The sequence below is a fragment of the Lissotriton vulgaris genome, chromosome 4_1 (genome assembly GCF_964263255.1).
Source record: "Lissotriton vulgaris chromosome 4_1, aLisVul1.2, whole genome shotgun sequence".
NCBI lineage: Eukaryota > Metazoa > Chordata > Amphibia > Caudata > Salamandridae > Lissotriton > Lissotriton vulgaris.
The window spans coordinates 11,367,206-11,392,908 of NC_141691.1; the positions used below are offsets into that span (position 1 = coordinate 11,367,206).

The 25,703-nt window shown below is 47.1% G+C and overlaps 1 protein-coding gene across 1 annotated transcript; it reads right to left on the reverse strand.

Annotated features, from left to right (window-relative positions):
* Positions 1-393: 393 nt before the first annotated feature.
* LOC147718210 (diacylglycerol O-acyltransferase 1-like) lies at positions 394-23,262 on the reverse strand. Its single transcript, XM_086966639.1, has 2 exons — positions 23,124-23,262; positions 394-1,860 (listed from the first exon to the last, which is right to left on the reverse strand). Exons 1-2 carry the CDS (start codon positions 23,199-23,201, stop codon positions 472-474), a joined length of 1,467 nt encoding a protein of 488 aa, XP_086822765.1. The 5' UTR covers positions 23,202-23,262; the 3' UTR covers positions 394-471.
* Between the last annotated feature and the right edge of the window lie 2,441 nt (positions 23,263-25,703).

Sequence of the window (25,703 nt, forward strand, 5' to 3'; positions counted from 1 at the left end):
ATTGTACCAACTCGGTCGTAGATAATCCACCACTAAAAACATTGGCCTATTTTCTTTAAAGGGAGTTTTAAAAGCGAGCAATTTGGGAAACTAATAATAGATTCCTAAAAAGTAAAACTAGGCGTCCACATGAATGAATCATATAAGAACTAAATGTGTATATGCCAAAAGTGAAATGTGCTCCAACTATCCTTTACAACATCAAACAGAAACCATGAGCATACCTGAAAACTACTCTCCTATTAATGCTATGAGGCAAAATGTTCAGAGCTGTATAGTTATAAAGTAAGAGTTAATTAAGAACATTTCAAGCATTATTTTGTAATAAAACACCTGTTTGTTTACTGTATTGTATTACATTTCGCAACTGTGTAGTAAATTTCTTACAAGTGGTAAAACACAAACAGGGCTCTTTATTATAATCATAAATACATGTTAACACCATACATAGAACATATGGACTTTCGTGAATTAGTAAAGCAGCCCCCAGCTGGAAACTGTAGGCCGATATTGGACATAATAATCATGAAAATAATGAAGCAAAACTAGTGGGATACCAAAAAATACATTTAGCCACATAATCAAGTTGCCAAGGTTATCACCTAAGACTTTATCTAGGATCCAAGCTATTAGGAACTGGGCAAACATAACCCTAAAAATCAAAAACTGGTACATTTGCAGAGGAATAGCAATTAAGCAATCAAAAACAGTAGCTGAAATCAGGAAAACTGCTCCCTGCAGATACAGCTTCTCATACCCCCTCTGTTTTAAAGGTATGTAGACATGTCGGACAAGCCAGTTGTGAGCTGGTCTATTCCACTTTGTCCAGAATTCCAGAATCGACTTTGTTTCCCACCAATCCTGATAAAATTCACGATCTGCAAAGTAGAGTAGCTCTGCAACAGCATTGAGGAACGAGTGGAAGAACCAGTAAAAGAAGACCAACCAGACAAAGTTAGTGGCCACAGCAAGTTTCAGAATATACTCCAAGAACTGTGTGGATTCAACGTGACAGATGGGCTTCATAGATTTCTGTATGACTGGAAGAATAAGTTGCTGAACAAGTGTGACCATGAACTGGAACAATATAATTATTTCCAGAAGTCTTGCAATGAAAAAGAGTTTTCGAAATTTACAGGTCTTGGGGTAGTTTAGCTGGTAGCAGAGTGTTGGGGCAGCAACAAAGTAGTAAATATCCGGAAGATTCAAATTTAATGGGTAGAAAACATCTTTACAATTTTCCCTCTCATTCTTTCTGTTCTGGCGGTTATCAGGAATGATTCTTTTCAAGGTTCCTTTAGCATTCTTTGGGTGTCTTGCTCTGTAGATGTCATTCACAAATTTGTAGGACAGTAGTTTGAAAAAGAGAATGGCATACACCAACAAAGTAAGTATTCCTCCAATTGGAGAGGTTTTCTTTGTATGAATTACAACTATTGGAAAAATGATCAGTGCCACGAGGTTCACAGATTGGAACAGCATACCAAGCACTTCGCAATTCCGACTCCGGGTCATGAACTTCTCCAAGGTAACAGCAATTACAATAAAAATATTTGAACTAAGTATGACATATAGGGTAGGCCAGTCATAAGGGTCCTTTAAAAATAGAGTTACGCATGCAACAATATCTGTAAATTGTCCAAAAATGCCATTTTTGGCAAAATTTTCCACATTCATGTGGATGTGAGTAATCATTAGTAGTATTGCAGCCCAGTTAAAAAATCCACCAAAGTTAGCAAACCCTGTTCCTGATGTCAGAAGGGATTCTATGGTGACATGGCAGTTCAGTGGATCTCCATTATCAACTAGGAATTCAGGTTCACAGAGGTCTCCACTGCTGGACATCATGCGCATCGGTACCTGTAATAAACAGAACACAACACACGCTCCTGTTATTACGCTTTACATAAATACAAAACATGCTTATGTTATTATGCTTTACATTGAGCTAGAGCACGTACAGCCACTTGTCATCATGTTTTCTACCAGCATGATTTATTTACCATGTTTTTCTGTAGGGCTACTTCACAAAGTGGTATTATGGTGCTTTACAATGAAACAACAATAACTTAATACTGGAGCATAATATGAGTTTAAGTCACAAAGAGATGATCTATATATAGAAATTTAGACCGAGGGGAAAGGGAGGGGGTGTTAGTGATGAAGAACAAGCGTACTGCTAAACTCTGCAGAGAAAGAAGCGGGATTCGAGTATAGGTTCAACCTGTTAAGTGTTTGACATGAAACAGGTTCTGAATAGAAAAGTTTAAAGTTGTTTCCTGAAGGCAAGGACGTCATGTACCAGTCTCATCTTGTTTGGTAAGGAGTTCCAAAATGAGGAGACGACCCCAGAGAAAGAGCCAACGGTGATTTGAATTATAGAGGTTCTAGCAGTCGGGAGGATCTGCTGTGGGATTGTCTGATTTCACCTGATATTTTCAGTAGATTAGAGAGGTAACTGTGCTGGCTGGTTTGAATTGTTCTGATGGAAATGCAGCCAATTTTGAATCAGATTCAAGACTCAAGCGGAAGCCAGTGAAGGTCTTTTATAATGGGCAAGATGTGGTCAAACTTCTCTTTGTCTGGGATTAGGCGCGCTGTGGAATGGAAGATCATTTTAAGTGATTTGAGAGTGGTAGCTGACAGACCAGATATTAAGGCGTTTCCTATGTCAGTTCTGGAGATCGCTAAGTTTTGGCCGTCATTCTGAGTTGGCCATTGGTAAGCTAATAGAGGGCAAGAATGAGAGTTAGATTTGACGATGTTTATCAGAAGGCTGTCCTTCAAGTAGAGAGTAAGTTTCATGAGCTTGATGACCTTGATGATGTCATCTAGTCGGAGCCATTTAAATGATCTCCAGTATTTATTTGACTTCGGTAAGTAGTTGGGTTTGTGTGCAGAAGAGGTAAGGAGTTAAATTTACATTTTGTTTATTTTTTCGGAAAAGAATTTGGCAAATACGTTACTGTGAATCTCAGATTAGGCTTGGGTAGAGTTAGTCATTGTGAACTCTTTTTAAATGTAAATCTGAACAGAGACTTGGTAGGAATCAAAGATTAAGTGATTTGGGATTGAATATAGGAGACCTTGGCGAGTTGAATTTCTTTGTAGATTTCTAGAGCTATATTTTCACCTGGATATTTTTACAGCGTTTGTGTTATTTCTCAGATTGTGTAGTTCATAGTTGAACTATGGTTTGTGAGGTCATATTCTGGGTTGTTTCCGTCGTATTGGGGTCGAGATGTCAACAAAGTTTTCAGGGAACTTGACGTAAGTATGAGATATGACATTGGGGTCATATAGCATCTCTAGTGATACAAGTTTGGGGACTAGGAGACACTTGAGCGCTTCCTCAGTGATATTTCTGTATTATCGCACTTGAATTGTGCTGGTCCATCTAGTGGTGGGCACTTGTGTAGTCTTGACAAGAATCGTGACATGAATAGAGCAGTGATCAGACCAATCAACTTCCTCCAGTGTGGAGTGAGCTAAGCCACAGAGCGAGGAAAGTTGTCTGCCTTTGTTGTGAGCTGCGGCAGACAGAAGTTGTTAAATTGAAAAGGTTTGCTATGTCAAGCATATCCAGGGTGAGGCTTGGTTTCTCATTTCCCCAGTCAACGTTGAAGGCACCCAGATAGCTGTTATTTGGGGAGTTTGGTTGTCAGTTATGTATACACACATATATATATTCAAAAAAGTTGCTCTACGCATGGAGAGCCCACACAACGCTCTTATTCACCTTTTATTGATCGGCAGGCAGCAGGAAACAAAAGCGCACTTCTCCTTGCATGCTTTCAAGCCTTGTGCCAAACGCGTTTCTGGAGCAGTTCTCCCTTCATCAATGGCAGGCTAGATGTGAGAAACGGCAGCTGCTTGTCTTCTTCTGCGTTATAGAGTCTGTATTCCCGCCCCCTTGGGCGTGTGCAAAACCGTGCTTTTGGTACTTGTAGTTTTTCAGGAAGATAAAACCTTTAGTAGTTGCAGCAATGCCTTTGTGTCTTCCACATATATATATATATATATATATAGTTGATAACATTTTTTAAGATTTTTGGAGGACGGTAGATTAGGTGTAGGAATAAGTCCCTTGCTGGGGCAATTGACATTGCTAGTTTCAAGCATTCAAAGGAAGAGAAGTATGCTCCTGGTAGTATTTTGGGAGGGTATTGAATCTTTGAAGATGATAGCTAGCACACCTCCTTTCTGATCAGCTCTGTCTTTTCTTACAATGGTGTAGCCACCTGGAACAAGTGAATTGATGATTTTTTGCGAGAATGTGTTCAGCCAAGATGCTGTGATGCACTTCAGATTCACCCTGTTTGTTTCAATTACTGAGGCAATTTGAGTATGGTAGGCGTAGGCTGACCTCATTGTGTAGGATGCATTTTAGGTTATATATGTTGGTTGGGTGGGAATTTCGTTTTTGAGTGTGCATGACGATCAGGTTGTCATAGTTAGCTTGGTACTTTTTGACACTTTTGGGTAAGACTATATTTCTGGGTAGAACAGAAATGCGTTTGCACATAACTGAGAGCTTAGATGGAAGTGGAGGCATAGAAGGAAACCTGGACAACTGGATGATTTAAGGCTGAGGACTAGAGCTAGGGCGTTAGCAGCATTAGTGTTTGTAGATGGAGAGGTAGAAGGCTAATGCTCTGCGTGAGTGTTAGTAGAAGTATTGGATGGTGCAGCAAATGAGGAAAGGATACGTACAACGAAGACTAGATATATAAAGAGGGCCAGATCCCTATGGCCTGATCCCTATAATGAGGGCCCTAAAATTAGGTCTAGATCCCTTGGTAGCTAGCTTTAAGTTTGGGGTGGGAGAGATAAAAAGCTAAGGTTTTAAGTAAGTGCTGGTGGAGGAATTGGATATTATTAGAATTGTATTTCTTTAGAGAGCTAGGATAGTATACATAGCGTAAAACCAATACTAGGGTAGAGAGATCTTAGTTGTGCTTATTTATTACACATGATGGTCTTCATTTTCTTTTCGTAGTCTATCCGTTACCAATTATGGTGGGGAGGGACTTGCTGCATGAATCAGAGAATGACCATTGGAATCTTCAGTTAGGAACTGCCAATTGGCTCGCGTTTCACCATCAAGTGTTCATACATCCCAGCAGAAGGCCTCTCTAGCTCACAGCGCTCTGATCCTGTGCCACTGCTGTTGTCTGGTTGAGGTATTGCTGGGTGAGGATTGTTTCAGAACGTGGGCCTTCCATGTAGCACTGACCATGGTCACACACCTTGACCGATGTCACCACAAGGTCGCACAGTAAAGATGCCTGGCCCGTTCCCATAACCTGTCGGGTAGCCCAGAGCCAAGGCCTCCAAATAGCAGAGCATCTGGTTGCCCTTGCTCTGCTCTGTATGTGTCCCACCTGCTCTCCAGGATAACTAGCAAAACATGCTCCCACGGTTAACAAGCACCAAAACCAGCAGACTTAGTTGGGCTCATGGGTGAACAGAGACCCCACCGGAGAAACCAGCTATTTGTAGCAAAAACAAACACTCCTCTCCAAACGTGGTGAGTACAATGGCCCCAGCTGCAAACACCCTCCATTTCCAATATTGCACCCCCTCTTTGCGCTCATTCATTTAAGTTCATGCAACACAAACATCATCCTGCAATGTATATCATGGTCCATTTGCACACATACACATACGAAAAAACACACTATACACTCATATACCAATGCTACAAACCCATAACATTTACCCAAAGTTATTAACTGTATATTTAACCAGCAATACAATCTAGGAATATATTCAGCATACCAGCATTTCCTAAACATTTCCAGCCAATCTGCCTGTTTGCACCTATTCGCTTCCCCTCATCTACCCTCAGCTTCCTACAGACACGCCTACTGCTAGTTCTAACCCGTACTTCATAACCTTGTGATGAGCCAAGTCTAACACTACTCGCATTCCTCCTCACCACTTTTCTCTTCTCAACCTTCTCATTCTCTCTCACTGCTGCCCTGACTTCTTCACAAATAACAAGTGTCATCATGTTCCATTACTCAGTCTAACTGCATTCAAAAACACCAACACTCCTTGGTCAGGACACATAGTCTGGTCTGCACATAACTCTTCCAGGTACTATGCAGACAGCTGTGCATTTTTCCTATTAAACTTTCTTTGGTCATCATTTTAGGTGTGCCAGAAATAGGGGGTTAAGAAAACAGTTTTTGCATCTGATCACAGTAATCCAAATACTGCAGCAATATCGCACACATGCAAATTGCTCGAACAGAGGTAAAATGTGAAGGATCTGGGATCGATAACTGATTCCAAGTTACAACCTTTCCAATTAATGAAAAGTACTGTGTGGGTATGCAGGGTGAAATCTCAGGGTGCAGTTAACAGATTTTCCCCAAGAAAAAAAATCACTGGATGTTAAACCATCCCACTAATGGCCGATAGTACAAGTACATATATACATGAGAAAATGTTGCATAACATATCACAGAATAAGTAAACACCATTATGTGTTTGACATATAGAATGAATAATCATCTGACAACATAGTTCAAAACACGCGTGGACATCAACAACCCATTAACCCCTTCGACGCTGATGACGAGCTGGGCTCGTCATGGCGTAGCCCGCTCGCACGCTGATGACGAGCCCAGCTCGTCACGTAACATGCGATTTAAAAAATCTCAGCGTACGAGCGGAATTGCGCTCGCACGCATGAGGTTAATGCATCTCATAATCTTGCATTCTTATCTTTGGACCCATCCTGGTCATTGTTTCTTTACGCTTCCTAGGCTAGTTTAGTGTCACCTATTCCTCAAGTGATAACTAAGGCACAATAAGGCTCTTGACTTCTTTCACAAATTCCAATCTAACAGATAATTCCACACTGTCAACAGCTGGACACAACAATGCACCTCCTCTCATTGAAGCTGCCACAAGGACTAATCCTGTAGATACTGTGTTGATTAACACCTAGGAATGTTACGAGGAAGCAACAAGTGTCTCCTTGGAGGGTCACAGAATGGAGAAAAAAGGCATACAACATCACAAATATTCAGGATAATATCCAAAGTAGAAAATTGTTGAGGGACCTGGCACTTACAAAACCTGGACTGGAGCAGATAAGTATTGGATCCGTCTGAAGTCCAAGAGATGGCGCAGGGTTCCAGCAGATAAAGTAGTATTCCAGGAGGTGAAGGAGGGTTCCAGTAGAAACATAGGAAACAAGGAGCAAGTAACCAAGAGGTAAACCCACCACCACAGTTAATGAAGCGTTTGCCACACACTGTACTGAGAGTTCTTGCTCCTTTTATAGGGTGAAACAGGAAGTAGGTGAAATAAAAAGCAGTGCTGTATGTGACATCCAGTAAGTGGTGCTTCCATGACAGGTTGAGAATTGGCCACATTAGAGACTGCGGAGGGAACCATGATTCCATGGTTGGAAGGAACCAAACTTGCTGCTTCCTGTATCTTAAAGGAACAAATAAATACGAGTCATCTTGTGAAAGAAGCATTTAAAAGAGATGGTTATAAAAGAAATTCAGATTAAAAGTGATGGAAATTAAATTAAAGATAAGTTAAAAACTATGAAACCCCACATTAACTGTGAGGGTTATCACCCTTAGAGGTGTAAGACTGTACACAAAGCAACAAGAGTACCTTCCTGAGAAAGCAGCTTGCACATGCTCAGAGAAACATAGGAGTCTGTGTCCTGAAACGGGAAACATTTATTACAATAAAGCGCCTTTACAACGCAGTCAGTATCATGACTGCGATGTTTCCACGAGTTCCATTACGACTTGCTTTAGGGAATGCAGTGTTGGACTGGTGTTGGATTTTAAATCCAACATATTCCCTGCCGATACACCGACTGGAGTTGTAATAGTAATTTAAACTATTCCAAAGTCCAGCGCTTCCCTAAAGCAAGTCGTTGTAATGGAGCTCGTGGTACTGACTGCATTGTTAAGCCACGCGTTGTTTTGGCGTGCGTGGTAACAGATGCTATTCTCCTGAAACATGCTTAGTAGAGGGAAAATGCTGTAAACCACAGCTGACGTGACATTTGCATTGACTATGCAGCATAACAGTACTATTGCCCCTTACCCCAAGGTTCTAGATTGATCAGAAAAGAAGCTATAGAACTTACGAGCCAAGGTAGATGCATGAACGGAAGAAGTTGCCACCCAATACCATCCACAAGGAGGATAACCTTTCCAATCAATCACAAACTGAATGATGCCTCTAAACATTCACAAATTTCATGGACTTCATATTCCTGAAGACCAAGAACCATCACCGATTGAGGAGTTGGAACTTTGTGAAACAAGGAACATTGACTGAATTCTCTAATCTTCAGGTAATTTGACAGTCACTTCATTGATTTGGCTGACAGTGCAAAATGGTCCAAAACATTATTCCATAAGTCTGAAAGGCAGAGATCGAGCAGCAGGAAGAATTGGCAGGGTAGCCATAGCCAAACACGATCTCTAGGAGGAAAGGTTGGAGCAGGCTTTCTTAGTCGAGTGACAATCTTGGATGTCCTTTTGGCCTTGCAAAGATTCTCATTACATGTAATGGGGTAACCCTGTAACCCTCAGAACCTGGGTGGGTAATAGACAAAATAATAATGGTTCTGTCGGACAAAAATACACACTGCTTTAGTATTTCAATGTTTCCTTTTGCAGGTCTCGTTCCTAACCAGGATATCAAGACAGGTGTACTAATACATTCACAAACGAACACACTGACCACTAAGAAAAATGAAAGCAAATTTTTACTCAAATACTTTCACATGTGAAGACAAATTACTTCAATCACTGTCCCAAAACGAATATTTAAAACATATATGGCACAAAACCTTTGTGCTAAAGCATAATACACACTCAAAACAACAAGTAAAATGTGTTACTTCATATACGTTTTGGAATCAACAACTATATATATACAATAATCCTGTAGGTACATCAATTCAATCTTGAATCCTACAGGGTTTTGAATAGTTTGTTCACGCCAAAAGCGGGGATTGCGTCGACGTTTCGACCCTGGGGGGCGATGCAGTGTTTTCAAGCATCAGGGGCGGGTCTTCATCAGGACTGTATATATATATGTGGGACAGACTCTCCTGTCAATTTGACACAAACGGAAGGTGAAGGACGCGATCCAGGAGAGTTAGAAATGCAAAGGAGCAACCTTTCAACCATCTGTATAGATTAAATCATTACAGAAGTTCATTCAACATCTAGCCGGCCTGACTAAGACGGACCGACAATAGGATTCAGAAAGAGACCAGGACTCCATGCAGAGCTAGGTCTGCAAGAGGATGTCCCACATATATATATACAGTCCTGATGAAGACCCGCCCCTGATGCTTGAAAACACTGCATCGCCCCCCAGGGTCGAAACGTCGACGCAATCCCCGCTTTTGGCGTGAACAAACTATTCAAAACCCTGTAGGATTCAAGATTGAATTGATGTACCTACAGGATTATTGTATATATATAGTTGTTGATTCCAAAACGTATATGAAGTAACACATTTTACTTGTTGTTTTGAGTGTGTATTATGCTTTAGCACAAAGGTTTTGTGCCATATATGTTTTAAATATTCGTTTTGGGACAGTGATTGAAGTAATTTGTCTTCACATGTGAAAGTATTTGAGTAAAAATTTGCTTTCATTTTTCTTAGTGGTCAGTGTGTTCGTTTGTGAATGTATTAGTACACCTGTCTTGATATCCTGGTTAGGAACGAGACCTGCAAAAGGAAACATTGAAATACTAAAGCAGTGTGTATTTTTGTCCGACAGAACCATTATTATTTTGTCTATTGCAAAGATTCTCAGCCACTTTGTGTGTAGTTTTTTTTTTTTTTAACAAAGTGAGATATTTCTTAGCAGCCAGAACCCTGGGGTTGAGCCGAGAAGATTCTGGAAAAGCTTGAGTGGTTCAGTGTTTGGCACTGGTGTATGAACATTTGCCCAGTAGCAAATAATCTGACAAATTATTTTGTGTATTGTTACAGAACCACTGTAGATTTTGTTCTAGGCACTGGTTCGACCTTTTCATTTGACCACAGGAGAGGGGATGATAACCAGATGAAAGGACTTGTTGGATTCCGAGGCTGAGCAAAGAGCGCCCAAGAAGTGAAATATATACTGGGATCCTCGAGTGGAGATCATGGACGTTGGAAGGCCAAGTAGATGACAGACACCACTGATGAAACTTTGAGCCATACTAGGAGCGGATGGAGCCTTCTTGAATGGGGTAAAATGGGTCATCTTGGAAAAAGGTCAAACGGAAACTGTTGAAAGATGAAAGATGAACGATAAAGTCTGTGGAAACAGTATGCCACGGGTCTGATGGAACAGGAAAAAGTAGAATACTAAAAGCCCTATTGTGTTTAGACTTCCCTTGACCACAGACATTTTAGAACATCCTAGGTCACCAATGGCCAACGGAAGGACCTGAAATGGCAGACTCCTGACACGTTCTTATGATGATTTGTTAAAGCTCCTTAGTAGGCATTAATGAAGTTTACTGTTGTAAGTATAGGCCATTGAATTGTATTAAAGTTGTTTTAACTAACATCTCTTCCAGATTCAAAGTGAGGTCTGTCCTTTTTTAATCTTATTGAAATTCATCAGTACCACTCTAATAATTTGGTTTGAACGTTATCGGAGAATCACGATGGCATCAAGATAGAGCACATGCAAATGCCGCTTTGGATGCCGGTACTGAAAATATCAAACCGAGAGAAGTACACCCAGTGGGCCTGAATCCTGCTAGGGCACTGCATGTTGCCAAGACACAGATGATTTTTGTGATCACTCCAAATCGTAAAAGCCTCACATGTCCCAATTAACAAATATCCCCATTTCTGGCAGGCAGGTCTAATGGCTTAGAGTTCTCTCTCAAGAACAGATGAGTTATGTTCACAGGGAGCTGAAGTGTAGGACAAATAAACTGAAAGTTCCAAATTGTCATTCTTTCGTCTGCCACAAAATTGCTCCAACAGCTTTCAGGAGCATGAGAGTCAGAAGGTTCTAGATCCTGGTTCTCTGCACTTGTCTCAAGCCTTCTCTATTTGGAAGAATGAGCCAAGTTGCTGATTGTAAAAGCCATTAAGGAAGAACAAATGGAGATCGGACACGCAAGGGTCCCGCTGTCAAGAGTCCGAAAGAGACCCAAGGAAAAGAGCATGCTTAGGTCTGTACTATGTTTTCCATGAAGACAGAGCATCCCAAGTTGGAAATTACTGAGGAACCTAGCACTCACAAAACCAAAACTAGAGTACATGAGGACAAGATTCAGTAGCATCAATATTCAAAGAGACAAGGCAGAAAAACTAGAACTCTGGAGCAAGTAACCAGGAGGAAAATCACTCACCAGTTGCTGGAGCCTTTGCAAGGTATGGAACTACGTGCATTTGCAAAACAGGTTGCTTATTTTATAGGGGGAAACAAGAAGTAAGTGAAAGAGGACAAGAAGTAACATGCAGGAAGCAGTGCCACCATAACAGTTTGGGATGTGACACAATTAGACAGTGGAATCAACCATAGTGGCTTGCGAGGAATCAAACATGTCACTTCCTGTTTCTTTATGGAAAGTCGGAAAAGAAATGAAGCTGTCTTGATAAAGCAGCATCTGTAGGCTGGGACAAAGACACACAAAAGGCTGTCTCTTGAACCAAGCCAAGGGTAGGGAGACGGCTGTAATCTGCAGACTACCTCTGGAGTCAAATCCACATTGACTGTGCCGCATAACAAAGAGCTTAGCTGGCTGATTGTCTTTGCACATATTTACCCATGACTGATTCTCCTTAATTGGCACAAACTTAAGTCCTACTTCTTTATATCTGGGCATAAACTTGTAGAATGCACTTTTGAAACATGATTATATAGACAGTGGTTTGCGAAACAGCTTTAAGCATACAACTCTGCATGCTGAGATTGTCGCCACTGGTGCAGGCTAGCAATAACTGTTGCTTGCCTGAATTCTTGGTTCTGTGACAGTGTCATTACAAAAGAGACAGACTTTTTTTTGCCTTTGCTGGATTGAGATAAAAGGAATGGGTACTAGAAACCTTATTACCTATATCAGGAGTACCCTTATTTTTATTTTATTTTTCTCATGCTGTTAGCAGTTGTTACCTGTTATTAGAACACTGGCATACTGAGAGCGCCACTGAAGACAATGGAGTAGCGGAGGCCTATAAAACCTCGTACAGGCCAACTGCTGTCATCATTACAATGTCCTAATACACAGCCTCTGCCTCTCTCTTTCTCCTTCCTCTTCAAAATATATGGATGGGGCAGGGGAAAACGAAATGCAGAGTTTGTACAGCAGGGCCTATAGGAGCATTTACCCCCTCCCTTAGCTCACAGGAGCCCCAAAGGACGCAGGAGGGAATTATGCTCAGCTGCTGAGTCTCCCTGGCTCGATTGAACTAGGTTGAAATCAGGAGACAGACGCCAAATGACAGTCCTGAGGTTTATGAGCAGAACGCAACAAGCTTCGCCCTGAATGGCAAACTTCATGACGCCGACCTAGACCATGCAAAGCTATACACGGATCTCCTGAGGAGGAAACAGCAGGTGTCATCTCACACTTGTAAAACATGAAAAATGACCCCCTGTGACAATACCACCCACCACAAAAAGAGGAGAGCCTCACTGAAGCACAGTCACACAGTATCAAGCCCCCTGAACTAACCCCAATGGGGTCTTACAGTAGGCCAAGAGCAGTAGCAAGAAGCAGGATATAAAGAGTAGTAGTAAGAAGGATATTACTTATAATTGCTTCCATGTTGGGGTTCCTCCCCTCCCCTTAGTATCACCATCCTGTGTGAGGGCCACACAGGGACTCTTGGGATAGGCTCCGGTTTACTATGGATGGGGGTTGTTGGTCATGCCCAGTTTGCCGATGGTTGGGTTTAATAATTTGGGTTTTCTGTTGTTTATATATCTGGGGTAGTGGTCAGGTGGGGAGGGGGGGCTGAGGGGCCTGGCAAGGGAGATACGCTGTGATTGAAGGTGTTGATTTGCCCACTCCTAAAGAATGCTCAGCAATTGTCACCAGTCCTATACACACTGTATGATGGGTATTACGCATTCACTCAAACTTCTTTCGTTATTTTTTTGTGGGTAATTCCCCTAATAAGTCCTGTTAGATTGGAAGATACCTCTTGCACCAGGACCCTGATAGCACCCTTCCTACAGGAGACCTTTTCAGTTAAGAATTAACACATCCCACTCTATTGGATCCTTCTGTACATTACACCTCTTCTTCCCTCATTTCCGAGCCGACTCATTTACCTGTGTACAGCTCTGCTCTCTCCAACAACACAGAGGATACACTTAGCACGCACACTGCTATTACTGACATACCGGTTATTCCTCCCTTTGGCTCTGGTAGTATCAATCCTACACCTTGGGGCAGCACCCAGGAATTCTCCTCCTCTCCCCCTCCTGACGTCTATTTTTGCGTTACCTGTCTTACCCACTGGCCAATGTGTTCGCTCCAACAATATGATGGTTGTGCATCTCACCCCTTAAACTTCTAACCCTGTTAATCTACCCCCAGTTTCAGGCACTCTCACCTCGAGGGTGCTGGACCTAGCTGCTGGCCCCTTGCACACATACCTCTGCCTGCGGTGCCTCTCCTATTGCCTGTTTTGAAACCAACATGCCTGCTACCAAGCCCTCCCTTGGTTCCGCGCGGTTCTCTCTTGCATCATATCTTATTCCAATTCTATTACAGGACCGGAGGCTTCAGATTATGCTTTCCCTTTCCTTACTGCAAAACAATAGCAGCCAATAAAAACGTTTTTTATATATTACTACTACATTCCCAGAATGCTTTGTACATCCATAAAAATAATCATAGAGATTAGACCATTTATTGCGAAGTGCTTTGCACGTGTGATGTAGCTTGAAGGTTTTGCATATTTACGCCGCGCGCGCCACGTGCAGTCGCTTACCGGCGTTTGGGGTCATCTGGTGGTGGCGAGCGCTCCTAAGCACTTGAACGCGCCTCGCCCCCACCAGAGCGCCTCTATCGCCCAGAGTACATGTCGCTTGCTTCTCCACGGCCGCCAAGCCTTTTGTGGTGCCTTCCCTAATACGGGCCCGCGTTCCTTCAGAGCCTGACGTCGCGTACCCAATTGGGCTGCTTTTGGACTTCTATTGGGCTACGCGACGCCCAATGTGATATGCTCGGCGCTCTTTTTCAAGAGCGTTTTGGAGCTTTTGGTTGTCTCTCTCCTGCCGTTTTGCTATGCCTGCCCTTGGCTGTACAGTGAAGGAAGGTCCAAGCCGTGTGCAGGCTTCTATATTAATTTTGGCTCTTGACGCCCCCTGAGGGCTGCTAAACTTGATTACAGCTTTGCTGAGGAGCAGTATTTACAATATATATTCCTTGATTTCAGTTTTTTGCACTAACAGTTTGCTTCCCCTTAGATTGATTCCTCTGGAATCTTTGACTTCCATACAAGTACCTAATTAGCGGTTCTCTTGCGATGTAGGACTGCACCTATTTTCAGGAGGACGAGTACGGCTACTAAGAGGAGGAGCATGCTCCCCTCCTTGAGGACAACCTTGTAGATGCCTTAGACACGTCGGTGCAGCAATCTGTTAAAGCTGTTGCGGTAGCGGTCCCCCAAACAGTGAACAAAGTGCTAGCTGCCGCCCTCAAACCTATCACAACGCCATTGGAAAATTTTGTGAAGAGGTATGGCATGCTGGCTCAAGAACCGCTCCGGGTCCCTCTGGGATGAACAAACAGCCAAACTCCTTGGCAGCGCCTTGGCCGCATTCCCTAGCCTTGTCTAAGCTTCCCCCTCCATCTGTTACAGACCACCAATATGCAGGATCCACTGCTCCTGTTCCGTCGTGCTCGAAGATGTATTCCAACACGGACACGGAGCGCACTGTGTCCCCCAAGAAGATTAGAAGGTAACTGGTGAGCCTCAATCTGCTCCTGTGTACTCTACCCCCTTTGACTTCAATCTGCAGGATATTATCCATCTGCGGTCATCGGATTGGCCCCTTCATAGGAGGTGGCGGACTACTTACATCAGCATCTTCGGAGCAGTTTCAACAGGGACGTGCAGAGTCGTTTACGGTCGGAGTGTCCCTGCCCTGACGTCCCGGACAAGGTGGCGGACACACCGGAAATTTACCCTACTATCTTGGCGTTTAATAAAAAATTCACGAAGGACCCTAAAAAAGGCACTGATCGTGCCTGGCACGGGTGCCAAGATAAGCTCTTGGACAACGCTGGTCCCCTAGCGAAGATCTTAGAAATGGCCCTCCACGCTAAATCCACTGGGACCCCTGTTGACCCGGATATCCTCACGGGTTGGACGCAGTGTGCCATTTGTTTCCTAGGAAACGCAAATTGTGCCATTTCCTCGGAGCGCACAAAATCGCTCCTTATGCGGATGGACAACAACCTAATTGAGTTAGCCTCAGCAGAACCAGGCCCGTTGGCGGATGGAGTCCTATTTTGGGATAAGTTTGTGAAGGACGTATCGAAGTACGTAGGGACCTTCACCTCGCTTGACAAAGCGCAATCCAATATTAAGAGAGTTTTCCAGGCTATCCTTTTTGGACGGGCTGGGTGAGGCAGGGGCCGCGCCCCCAGATCGCCAATACCATCAGGGCCCTCCCAGAGGCGGTTACAGCCGGGGGAGAGGAAACTTCCAAGATCCCACCAGGGGAGGCATGTTCTACCCCACAAGATGCATCCGTCGTCGCAGATTCCACCGGGGAGGTCAAAGAGGCAATTTCCAACCTCAGATTACTTCAGGTGAGTCTGATACCTGTCTTTGTGTCCCCTGGGGGGTCGGATTCAACATTTTATTCGCAATTGGTCTGTTCTTACTCAGGACCCTTGGATCCTACAGAAGGTGCAAGGGTTCCACATAGACTTTTTTCAGACACCCCTTCAGGCAACCTTTCCTACCCCTCTCTTTTCCCCAACACGAAGAATTTTTTATAGATCAAGAGATAGAAGAATTGCTGCAGAAGCACGCGGTAGCCTATTGCGATGGCAAGCCAGAGGGCTTCTGCAGCAACATCTTCGTAGTCCAGAAGAGGGGCGAGGCTACCGACTTGTTCTCAACTTGAGAGATTTCAACTCCTTTGTTCTTTACAGACACTTCAAGATGGAGGGAATCCAGCTTCTGATGGACATTCTGAGACAGGGGGACTGGTTGGTCCACCTCGATCTGAAGGACGCTTACCCGACGGTCCCGATATTCCCACCTCACTGTCGGTTCTTGCAGTTCCTGTGGCGCGGCAAGCGCCTGGAATATTTGGTCCTGCCTTTCGGGCTTTCCTCTGCACCTTGGTGTTTCACCAAGTTGATGAAGCCGGCGGTTGCTTACCCATGGGAACAGGGTGTTCGTCTGATTATTTACCTAGACATCTTGATAATGGCTTCTACAGCTCTTTTGGCGAGTCAACATCTACAAATGACGATGTCTGTTAGAGTCTCTGAGATTTGTGATCAAAAAGACCAAATCCATGTTTACGCCCACTCAGTCACTGAAATTCTTGGGTTTTGTGATAAATTCTCAGATGGCGCAACTACAGCTGCCCAAGCAGAAATTGAGAGACTTGAAGAAGGAACTAAGGAAGACATTAGACACGTACGGGGATTGCCTGACCAGTGGGTCTATTAGCCTCATCCATTCAGGCTATATTTCCCAGACCGTTACATTATCGGGCGCATCTGCGCCTCAAGAGTCAACATCTCTAGAGGGGCCTCTCTTATTCAGGCTAAGTTTCCCTCTCCGAGGAAGCCCGGGAAGAGATCAAGTGGTGGTTGGCCCACGTCAATGCGTGGAACTGGCTTTTGGTTTTTTAAATGCTAATTCCTAACTATATATGACCTGAAACCTATGGTTTGTCTTCCTACTCGCCAGGAAGGGCGAGTAGGACCTAAAATGAGCTCCTCCTAATTAAATCTGGCTCGCAAATACGAACGGGCGAGTAGATTTTTCGAGCCCTGTTTAAGTATGTCACCATGAAGGGGAAAAGGCAGGGCAGCTAATAGCTGCCCAACTGCAGGCAGCTATGGCCATCCCGGTCATACCCTTAGAGTGGAGATCCTCTCCCACCCGCAAGGACATTGTTAACGAGTTTGCATCATTCTATCAGGCATTGTATACCCCAGAAACAACGGCCAGTGGGGAACAGGTGGAGTCCTTTTTAGAAGCTGTGTGCAATCCCCGGCTGTCAAACAAGGGTAGGGAACTACTGGACGGGGAGATCGACTGCCCTATGACAAAGCACCTGGAGAGGATGGATTTCCCAGAGTTTTATAGATGGTCCAGAGAAGAAGTTGACGACTCCCTGCACGCTGCCTTACAAGAGACAGAGTAGGTCCTTGGGCTTCCTCTCCCTACATAGCAGTTATTGCGGTTCCCTTCAAACCGGGGACAACTCCATCCCTGTATCCCTGCTAAATGAAGACTTTTTTAAAATCCTCGCCAGCATTCTAGTTGCGCGCCTCAGCAAAGTCATCTCCTCTCGGATACACCACCCGCAGGTGGGACTTTTTAAAAATCCTCGCCAGCATTCTAGCTGAGCGCCTCAGCAAAGTCATCTCCTCTCGGATACACCACCCGCAGGTGGGATTCATCCAGGGATGCTCTTCCAGGAACCATTTGTGCACCCTTGCCCGTACCCTCTGGGTGGCCAAAGATCTGTTGTAAGAAACCTTAGCCCTATCCCTCGATCCCAAAAAGGCGTTCTATCGCCTCGAGTGGGTATACCTCTTCGCAACACTGAAAGGGTTAGGCCTGGGAGACAAATTCACTGTCAAGGTCTGCCCGTTATTTGACTGTCCAGCGTCCCAGGTCAACCACAGGAGATTTCTATCGGGCCGCTTCCAGATCCGGAGGGGCACGTGCCAAGGGTGCCCACTCTCACCCCTTCCGTTCCTCCTGGCTATGGAACCCCTGGCAGCCACCATACGCCAATCCCCACATTATAGAAAGACCCCTTATGTATGGGATGTCCAAGATCTACTTATATGCAGACAACATCCTACTTACCCTGATGTTTCTATGTTGTTCCCTGCCGGCCCTGATAGAGGTTATCAACGGCTTGGTGGCATTGTCCGGTTACCAAGTAAACTGGGACAAGAGTGAGGACCTCACGCTCTCGACCTGTACCACGAAAGCGGCTATTTAAGGATACCCCTTCCATTGGAAGGCCTCACGCCTCAAATACTTGGGCATCGTGGTCAACCAGGGGCTTGATAGGATGATCACAGACAATTTGGACCCTCTAGTGGCACAAATGAAGCTTGATTTTAAGAATTGGTTCCATTTGGGGCAGGGTACAGGCAGTGCGGATGATTACGCTGTTGCGTTTCACATACACATTGGGCAAGCTAAGTTTGATTGTACCTCTAGCCGCTTAACGCTTTATAGACTCCCAGATTCGTAAATTTATATGGGGCTCTTGGTGATCTCAAATGATGGCTGCATAACTCATGGCACGGCGTTCCTGTAGGGGCCTGGGCCTCCCGTCAGTTGAACACTATGCTTTGTCCCTGTACCTCTCACAACTTGTGTACCTGCTCCCCGGTACCCGGACCCTCCTCAATAGGTCCAAACAGAACGCCTATTACTATCTAGTTGTCAGGGCCTTAGCCCTCTTTACAAAAGACGCCCTTCCCAGTATCGCCCTAACCACCCCATGCTATAGGCTACACAAAAGGCCTTGTAACGTGCACATCGCTTCTCCTTAGATAACCCCTACTTGCAGGACAAGGAACCAGTATGGGGCAATGACGGACTATACATCGATGGTAGGAGCCTCCACTGGGACCAGTGAAAAGAAGCAGGCATACATAGCCTGGACCAGGTACGTGATAACAAGAGACATCAAATCATTCAGGCGCATGAGGGAGGAATGTGGCCTCCAGCCTCAACAGGCCTGGAGTCATCTGCAGCTGCAACACTTTGAGATGCTGCCTGGGGTCAAATCCGTGGTCTCTACAGATCTCGCCTGTGGCGTCCTACCTGTGGCCGCAATAAGGGAGTGATGTCGGGACTTTACAGCACACTTACGTGTCACCTTTTCTCACAGCCCATTCTCCATAGTCTCCACATCAAATGTCAGACCTGCCGACGGATAGAAATCGACAAGGACGATTGGGCTGATATCCTAATAGTCCCTTCAAGATGCTCCATGAATGGCACTGGACCCCAGGGAGACTGAACGGAGCGGGGTTACTACCTCACGCCAATTGTTGGAGATGCCCGGCCACACGCTGCAATCTTACCCACATCCTGTGAGAATGCCCCTCAATCAAACCATTTTGAGTGGCTGTTGGGACAACACTGGGGGAATCCATGCCACTGCAACTCCCCCTTTGATCCTCCTCCAGGACGTAGGGAACCAGTCAGAACTTTCCTGCCAGCAGCTCCACCTTCTCCACACAGCGCTGGAAACAGCCAAAATCAGCATCCTCCACCAATGGCGGTTTCCCACGCCTCTATCACAAGAAGACTGGACAGTGGCTATGATACAGAGAAGCACGGAGGAGTAATCTACAACCTTCAAAGCCAATCAAAATGTATTTTTTGCTGACGGATGATCCCTAAAAGCAACGCAGCCCTAAAACCCTAAACAACAGTGTCTGTATGTAGACCATGACGATCCCTCTTGGAGGCCTACTGGGACATATTCTCATTCTGTCACCCATTCCCCCTTTCCACACCTCTTTTCTGCCTTCCACCTTCTGGTCTCCTAGCCCCGCACTATCTCTCTCGCTCTTATCTCAATCTCCCCTTTCCTCACCTATGCCATGCTCTCCTGTCTCTTCTCTCCTCCATCCCACATCCCCTCTCTCTCCCTCGGGCATGCATCGACTTCTCCTTCCATGGACCTCAGCCGCCTTCAATCCCCCCCCTCCACGTGAGCTGACATGGGCATCACTCCATCAGTGCACCGCAGGGCAATACAGTCTGGTGGCCAGGGACACCCTTTGCTTTTTGCTTCCACCCTCTTTTCTTACCGCCTCCTTCATCCCACCCCGATATTCAGGGCATCCTCCATACCCTAGCTGACGGCTGACCATGGTCTCTTACCCACTAGGGATGTCAGCCTGCCAACACCGGAGGACAGAAGACGTACAATTCACGGTTGTTTGGCAACATTACTAGCATTATGCCAGCCCTACCCCCTCGCTTCGTCCTCCCCATTGGAATGTGCATTCTGTTCCGAACTGTACATCTGCAAAATGGTTTTCTTCTTAATAAAGAATTACAGCACAAAGAATGACTACATCCACATGTGCCATCCGAAATACCCACACTTGTTCAAGGCATCCTCTATGACAAACAGCTGGTGGCACCAAACTCTGCAAAGCCCACGCAGTCCAAAACCCCCCAGGCAATACATAGAGATAGGGAGGGTTGGTATATTAAGCTCAAACTCCAGAGAGCTGGTAATATGCCAACCTGACTAAACCTCTACACCCCAAACACTGTGCAAGACCTGTCTCCACACACTCTGGAAGGAACAGTTGATAGACACCCTGAGGGATATTGTGATGGGTGGTGACTAACTTGGCCTGGGATCCAGTTACAGATAAGAAAGAAAGGACACGCCAATGTAAAAGTGCAGTCGGTCCTCCTTAGAATATAGATCACTGAAAGGTGCCTAGTTGATGCATGTAGGCATGCACAATCTCTTCTTTGGGACTATTCCTTCTATTCATATGTCCAATCCTCACATTCCAAAACAGACTAGGTCTTCATTACCCACTCATTCTTACATTTACTGCCCTCGGACACAGTCTCTGACATTTCTATCTCAGACCATGCATATCTAGAACTTGCTTGGCATGATGAGCTCTCGCCAAACCAAGGCCCTCCACGTTGGCGACTGAAATCGCACAGTCTAAGGGACCCAGTTAAAGGGCCAACAGACTATAACGTCTGCTACTCAGATTTACTTTGCACACAACTCAGTCTGACGTACCACCTCATAGGCTTTGGGGTGCTTTGAAAGCTACTACTAAGGGCTCCATTATTCCAATCCTAAAAGAGAGGGCCAAGGAAACACGCCTGGAGCACACTCTCACGCCTAAAATCACAGCACTGGAACAGTTAACCACTCAACTTCCAAACAGATTCAAGGACACCGGCTACGCTGAGAGGCCATTTTACATCCCACTGGACTAACTATGCAGAGAAATCTCTGCTCACCTTGAAACAGCGTTTCTATGTCAATAGAGCTAAAGTTGTCACATTATTAGCATGTAAAATCCATCTTCACAGAGCTAGAGCTTATATCCCCCATGTTAAAACTCACAGTAACACATGGGCAATAAAAGTGTCGAAGAAATAACAAACATTTAGTGATTTCTACCACTTTTTATAGGCAGAGAGATTAACACACAAATGAAATCCAGTCTTAACTGCTGACCTGAAACTGGTCACCTATCTCCTCACTTCACAGAGAACTTATGGAAGCCAAAATAGAATCTGAGGAACTACACAGGGCGCTTAAATCCATGCTATTAGATAAGACCCCAGGCTAGATTGTTTCTCTGCAGACTCCTACAAAGTCTTTCTCAAGCTTTAAAAGATTAGCTAACCACTCTATAAAATTATGCACAAGCGCCACCCCATCTATATGTGAAGCAGAGATTACATTGATACCCAAATCAGTAAAGACCAAAATAACTGTACATCTTATCACCCCATGGCTTTGCTGAACACAGATGCAAAACTCTACAGCAAAATCTTAGTGCAACAATTGGATTCCCTCCTGCAAAAAGCAGAGATTTTGCCCAGGTAGGCTTTTATATACGTGACCACCCAGGAGTAGACATCAGATGACTTACACGTTTGATTGAAAAAGCACATCTAAGTAACATACCTTATATGCTCCTATCTTTGGATGCAGAGAGAGCGTTTGATTGGGTGAGTTAGAATTTTTACAAGGTGGTTCTGCACGAGATAAACTTGAGCCTCAAAATGATAAATAAAATCATGGCAACATACACATACCCCTTAGCAATCATTAGAGTTAAGTCAATGCACAGCTCCAATCAAACGTGAGAGAGGCACTAGGCAGGGCTGCCCACTTTCCTATCTGCTCTAGTGGTTGAGCCCCTAGCCATACATATTAGAAACTCACAGAAGATAGCAAGTATCTTATTGGGAGACCATAAGCCTAAAGTATGGGGCAGATTTACAAGCCCCCTGACCATCAGCAACTCACTTAATCGTGACGTACTGGTGGCGCAGGGGGCTCCTCCATATTTACAAGGACAGGAAAAGCCACCCGGCGCGACTTTTCCTCTCCTTGTAAATACGGCCCCTTCACACGTAACACTTTGCGTTGAAGCGCGTTCCATGGGTGTTGCTGTGGGTGTTCCCACACAACACCCATGGAATGAGACGCATCTCCAGATTTATGAGAAATCGTAAATGCGGAGATGTGTCTGAATGCTTTGCCACCCTAAAGGTAAAAAAAGCCTTTAGTGATTGTTTTTGAGCATGAAGGTGCAAGGGTGCCTGCGCCTCGCTGCAGTTTGTGCGCCAGCGCAGAAGAATGCGACATATTCTTGTAAATATGACGCATTCCTGTGCTCTGAAAGTGGCGCAGCGCGGGGCAGCCAAAGAGCTTGCGGTGCCACGCAGCGGCACTTTCTTGTAGATCTGCCCCTGAATCTTTTCACTGACTCCCTACTTTCTATGACCAGCTCCACTGGCCACCTTTGAACAGGTCCCACTTCAAAGGTGCAGGCGCTGAACCTTCGTGTCCCGCCCTGGCGCCTCTTTCATGGGTTCCTCACTCATATGGTATCTGGGCCTTAACCTGGCCAGGCCCCTCGGGGGCGGACGAGGCCAGGCTGCCCAGGACCGAGACTACAGTGCAGGACCCCTCAGGGCGCGGGGCCCTCCTCTGCCCCTGCCCGGTGAATGTGGTGATAGGAGCGGGCCACTCCAGCCCTCTGCCTCGGTCTCTCGGTGGAGTCATACCGGGGGCTTGGAGGTCTACTGAGGGGCTCGTTCGCTCTCAGGCGCCCCCCCCCCCCCGACACCAGACCGAGGGGGGAGAGCTGCGCCCGGGGGGGGGCGGGGGAGGGGGGTCCGAAGGGGGCTCCTACCCTGGAGTAGCAGACCGGCACCCGCCGGGGCTCCCTCTTGAGGGGGGACGGCGGCCTCCGCCGCTCCCGGTCGCTCATCTCCGCCACTGCCCGTGTCTGAGGGGGCGGGAGGGAGGGGGGGCGGCTTAACCGACGGAGCGCGCGCCGGGGCGGGCGGAAGCGGCCTCACCCGCCGGACCTGACGAAACACCCTGCGCGAGGGAGGCACTGACGTAACACCCCGCGCGCGGGCGGGCTACAGTGACGAAACACCCTGCGCGAGGGAGGCACTGACGTAACACCCCGCGCGCGGGCGGTCTACAGTGACGAAACACCCTGCGCGAGGAAGGCACTGACGTGCCACCCCGCGCGCGGGCAGCAGTTACGTGATAGGAGCCTGTGCCGCCCGCGAGGCTGCCTCCACGTGCGCAAGGCCTGCCCGCGTGTTGGAACAGAACTTGCAGGTGGAAATCATGTGACCTACTCGTGTTGACGTGCGCCTGCGTATACATCTCGCGCCCGTTGCGCGTGTTATGGACTCGACAGCTGTCAGGAAATGACGTCAGCCGCCCGCGGGCGGGTATGGAAGCCCTTCCATCCGGTCGTCGTTCTGACAGGAACTCTACTGGGGTGTGTATGGGTTGCAGCCTTCCATGATGGGGACTCTACTGGGTTGTGTGTGGGGCGCAGCCTTCCATGATGGGGACTCTTGCTGGGGTGTGTGTGGGGCGCAGCCTTCCATGATAGGGACTCTACTGGGGTGTGTGCGGGGCGCAACCTTCCATGATGGGGACTCTGGCTGGGGTGTGTGCGGGGCGCAGCCTTCCATGATGGGGACTCTGGCCGGGGTGTGTGTGGGGCGCAGCCTTCCATGATGGGGACTCTTGCTGGGGTGTGTGCGGGGCGCAGCCTTCCATGATGGGGACTCTACTGGGGTGTGTGCGGGGCGCAGCCTTCCATGATGGGGACTCTACTGGGGTGTGTGCGGGGCGCAGCCTTCCATGATGGGGACTCTACTGGGTTGTGTGTGGGGCGCAGCCTTCCATGATGGGAACTCTACTGGGGTGTGTGCGGGCGCAGCCTTCCATGATGGGGACTCTACTGGGTTGTGTGCGGGGCGCAGCCTTCCATGATGGGGACTCTACTGGGGAGTGTGCGGGGTGCAGCCTTCCATGATGGGGACTCTACTGGTGTGTGAGGGGCGCAGCCTTCCATGATGGGGACTCTACTGGTGTGTGTGGGGCGCAGCCTTCCATGATGGGGACTCTTGCTGGGGTGTGTGCGGGGCGCAGCCTTCCATGATGGGGACTCTGGCCGGGGTGTGTGCGGGACGCAGCCTTCCATGATGGGGACTCTACTGGGGTGTGAGGGGCGCAGCCTTCCATGATGGGGACTCTACTGGTGTGTGTGGGGCGCAGCCTTCCATGATGGGGACTCTTGCTGAGGTGTGTGCGGGGCGCAGCCTTCCATGATGGGGACTCTACTGGGGTGTGTGCGGGGTACAGCCTTCCATGATGGGGACTCTGGCCGGGGTGTGTGCGGGGCGCAGCCTTCCATGATGGGGACTCTACTGGGGTGTGTGCGGGGCGCAGCCTTCCATGATGGGGACTCTGGCCGGGATGTGTGCGGGGCGCAGCCTTCCATGAAGGGGACTCTACTGAGGTGTGTGTGGGGTGCAGCCTTCCATGATGGGGACTCTACTGGGTTGTGTGCGGATCGCAGCCTTCCATGATGGGGACTCTGGCCGGGGTGTGTGTGGGGTGCAGCCTTCCATGATGGGATCTCTACTGGGGTGTGTGCGGGGCGCAGCCTTCCATGAAGGGGACTCTACTGAGGTGTGTGTGGGGTGCAGCCTTCCATGATGGGGACTCTACTGGGGTGTGTGCGGAGCGCAGCCTTCCATGATGGGGACTCTGGCCGGGGTGTGTGTGGGGCGCAGCCTTCCATGATGGGGACTCTGGCCAGGGTGTGTGCGGGGCGCAGCCTTCTATGATGGGGACTCTACTGGGGTGTGTGCGGGGCGCAGCCTTCCATGAAGGGGACTCTACTGAGGTGTGTGTGGGGTGCAGCCTTCCATGATGGGGACTCTACTGGGTTGTGTGCAGGGCGCAGCCTTCCATGATGGTGGCTCTGGCCGGGGTGTGTGTGGGGCGCAGCCTTCCATGATGGGGACTCTGGCCGGGGTGTGTGCGGGGCGCAGCCTTCCATGATGGAGACTCTGGCCGGGGTGTGTATGGGGTGCAGCCTTCCATGATGGGGACTGTGACCGGGGTGTGTGCGGGGCGCAGCCTTCCATGATGGGGACTCTACTGGGTTGTGTGTGGGGCGCAGCCTTCCATGATGGGGACTCTTGCTGGGGTGTGTGCGGGGCGCAGCCTTCTATGATGGGGACTCTACTGGGGTGTGTGCGGGGCGCAGCCTTCCATGATGGGGACTCTACTGGGTTGTGTGTGGGGCGCAGCCGTCCATGATGGGGACTCTACTGGGGTGTGTGCGGGGCGCAGCCTTCCATGATGGGGACTCTACTGGGTTGTGTGCGGGGCGCAGCCTTCCATGGTGGGGACTCTACTGGGGAGTGTGCGGGGTGCAGCCTTCCATGAT

Bases quoted from the DNA above. Each gene is read 5' to 3' on its own strand.
- LOC147718210 (XM_086966639.1), bottom strand. From the start codon at position 23,201: ATGAGCGACCGGGAGCGGCGGAGGCCGCCGTCCCCCCTCAAGAGGGAG. The intron at 1,861-23,123 runs GTAGGAGCCCCC...TGTTTATTACAG, and splicing joins TGCCGGTCTGCTACTCCAGG to GTACCGATGCGCATGATGTC.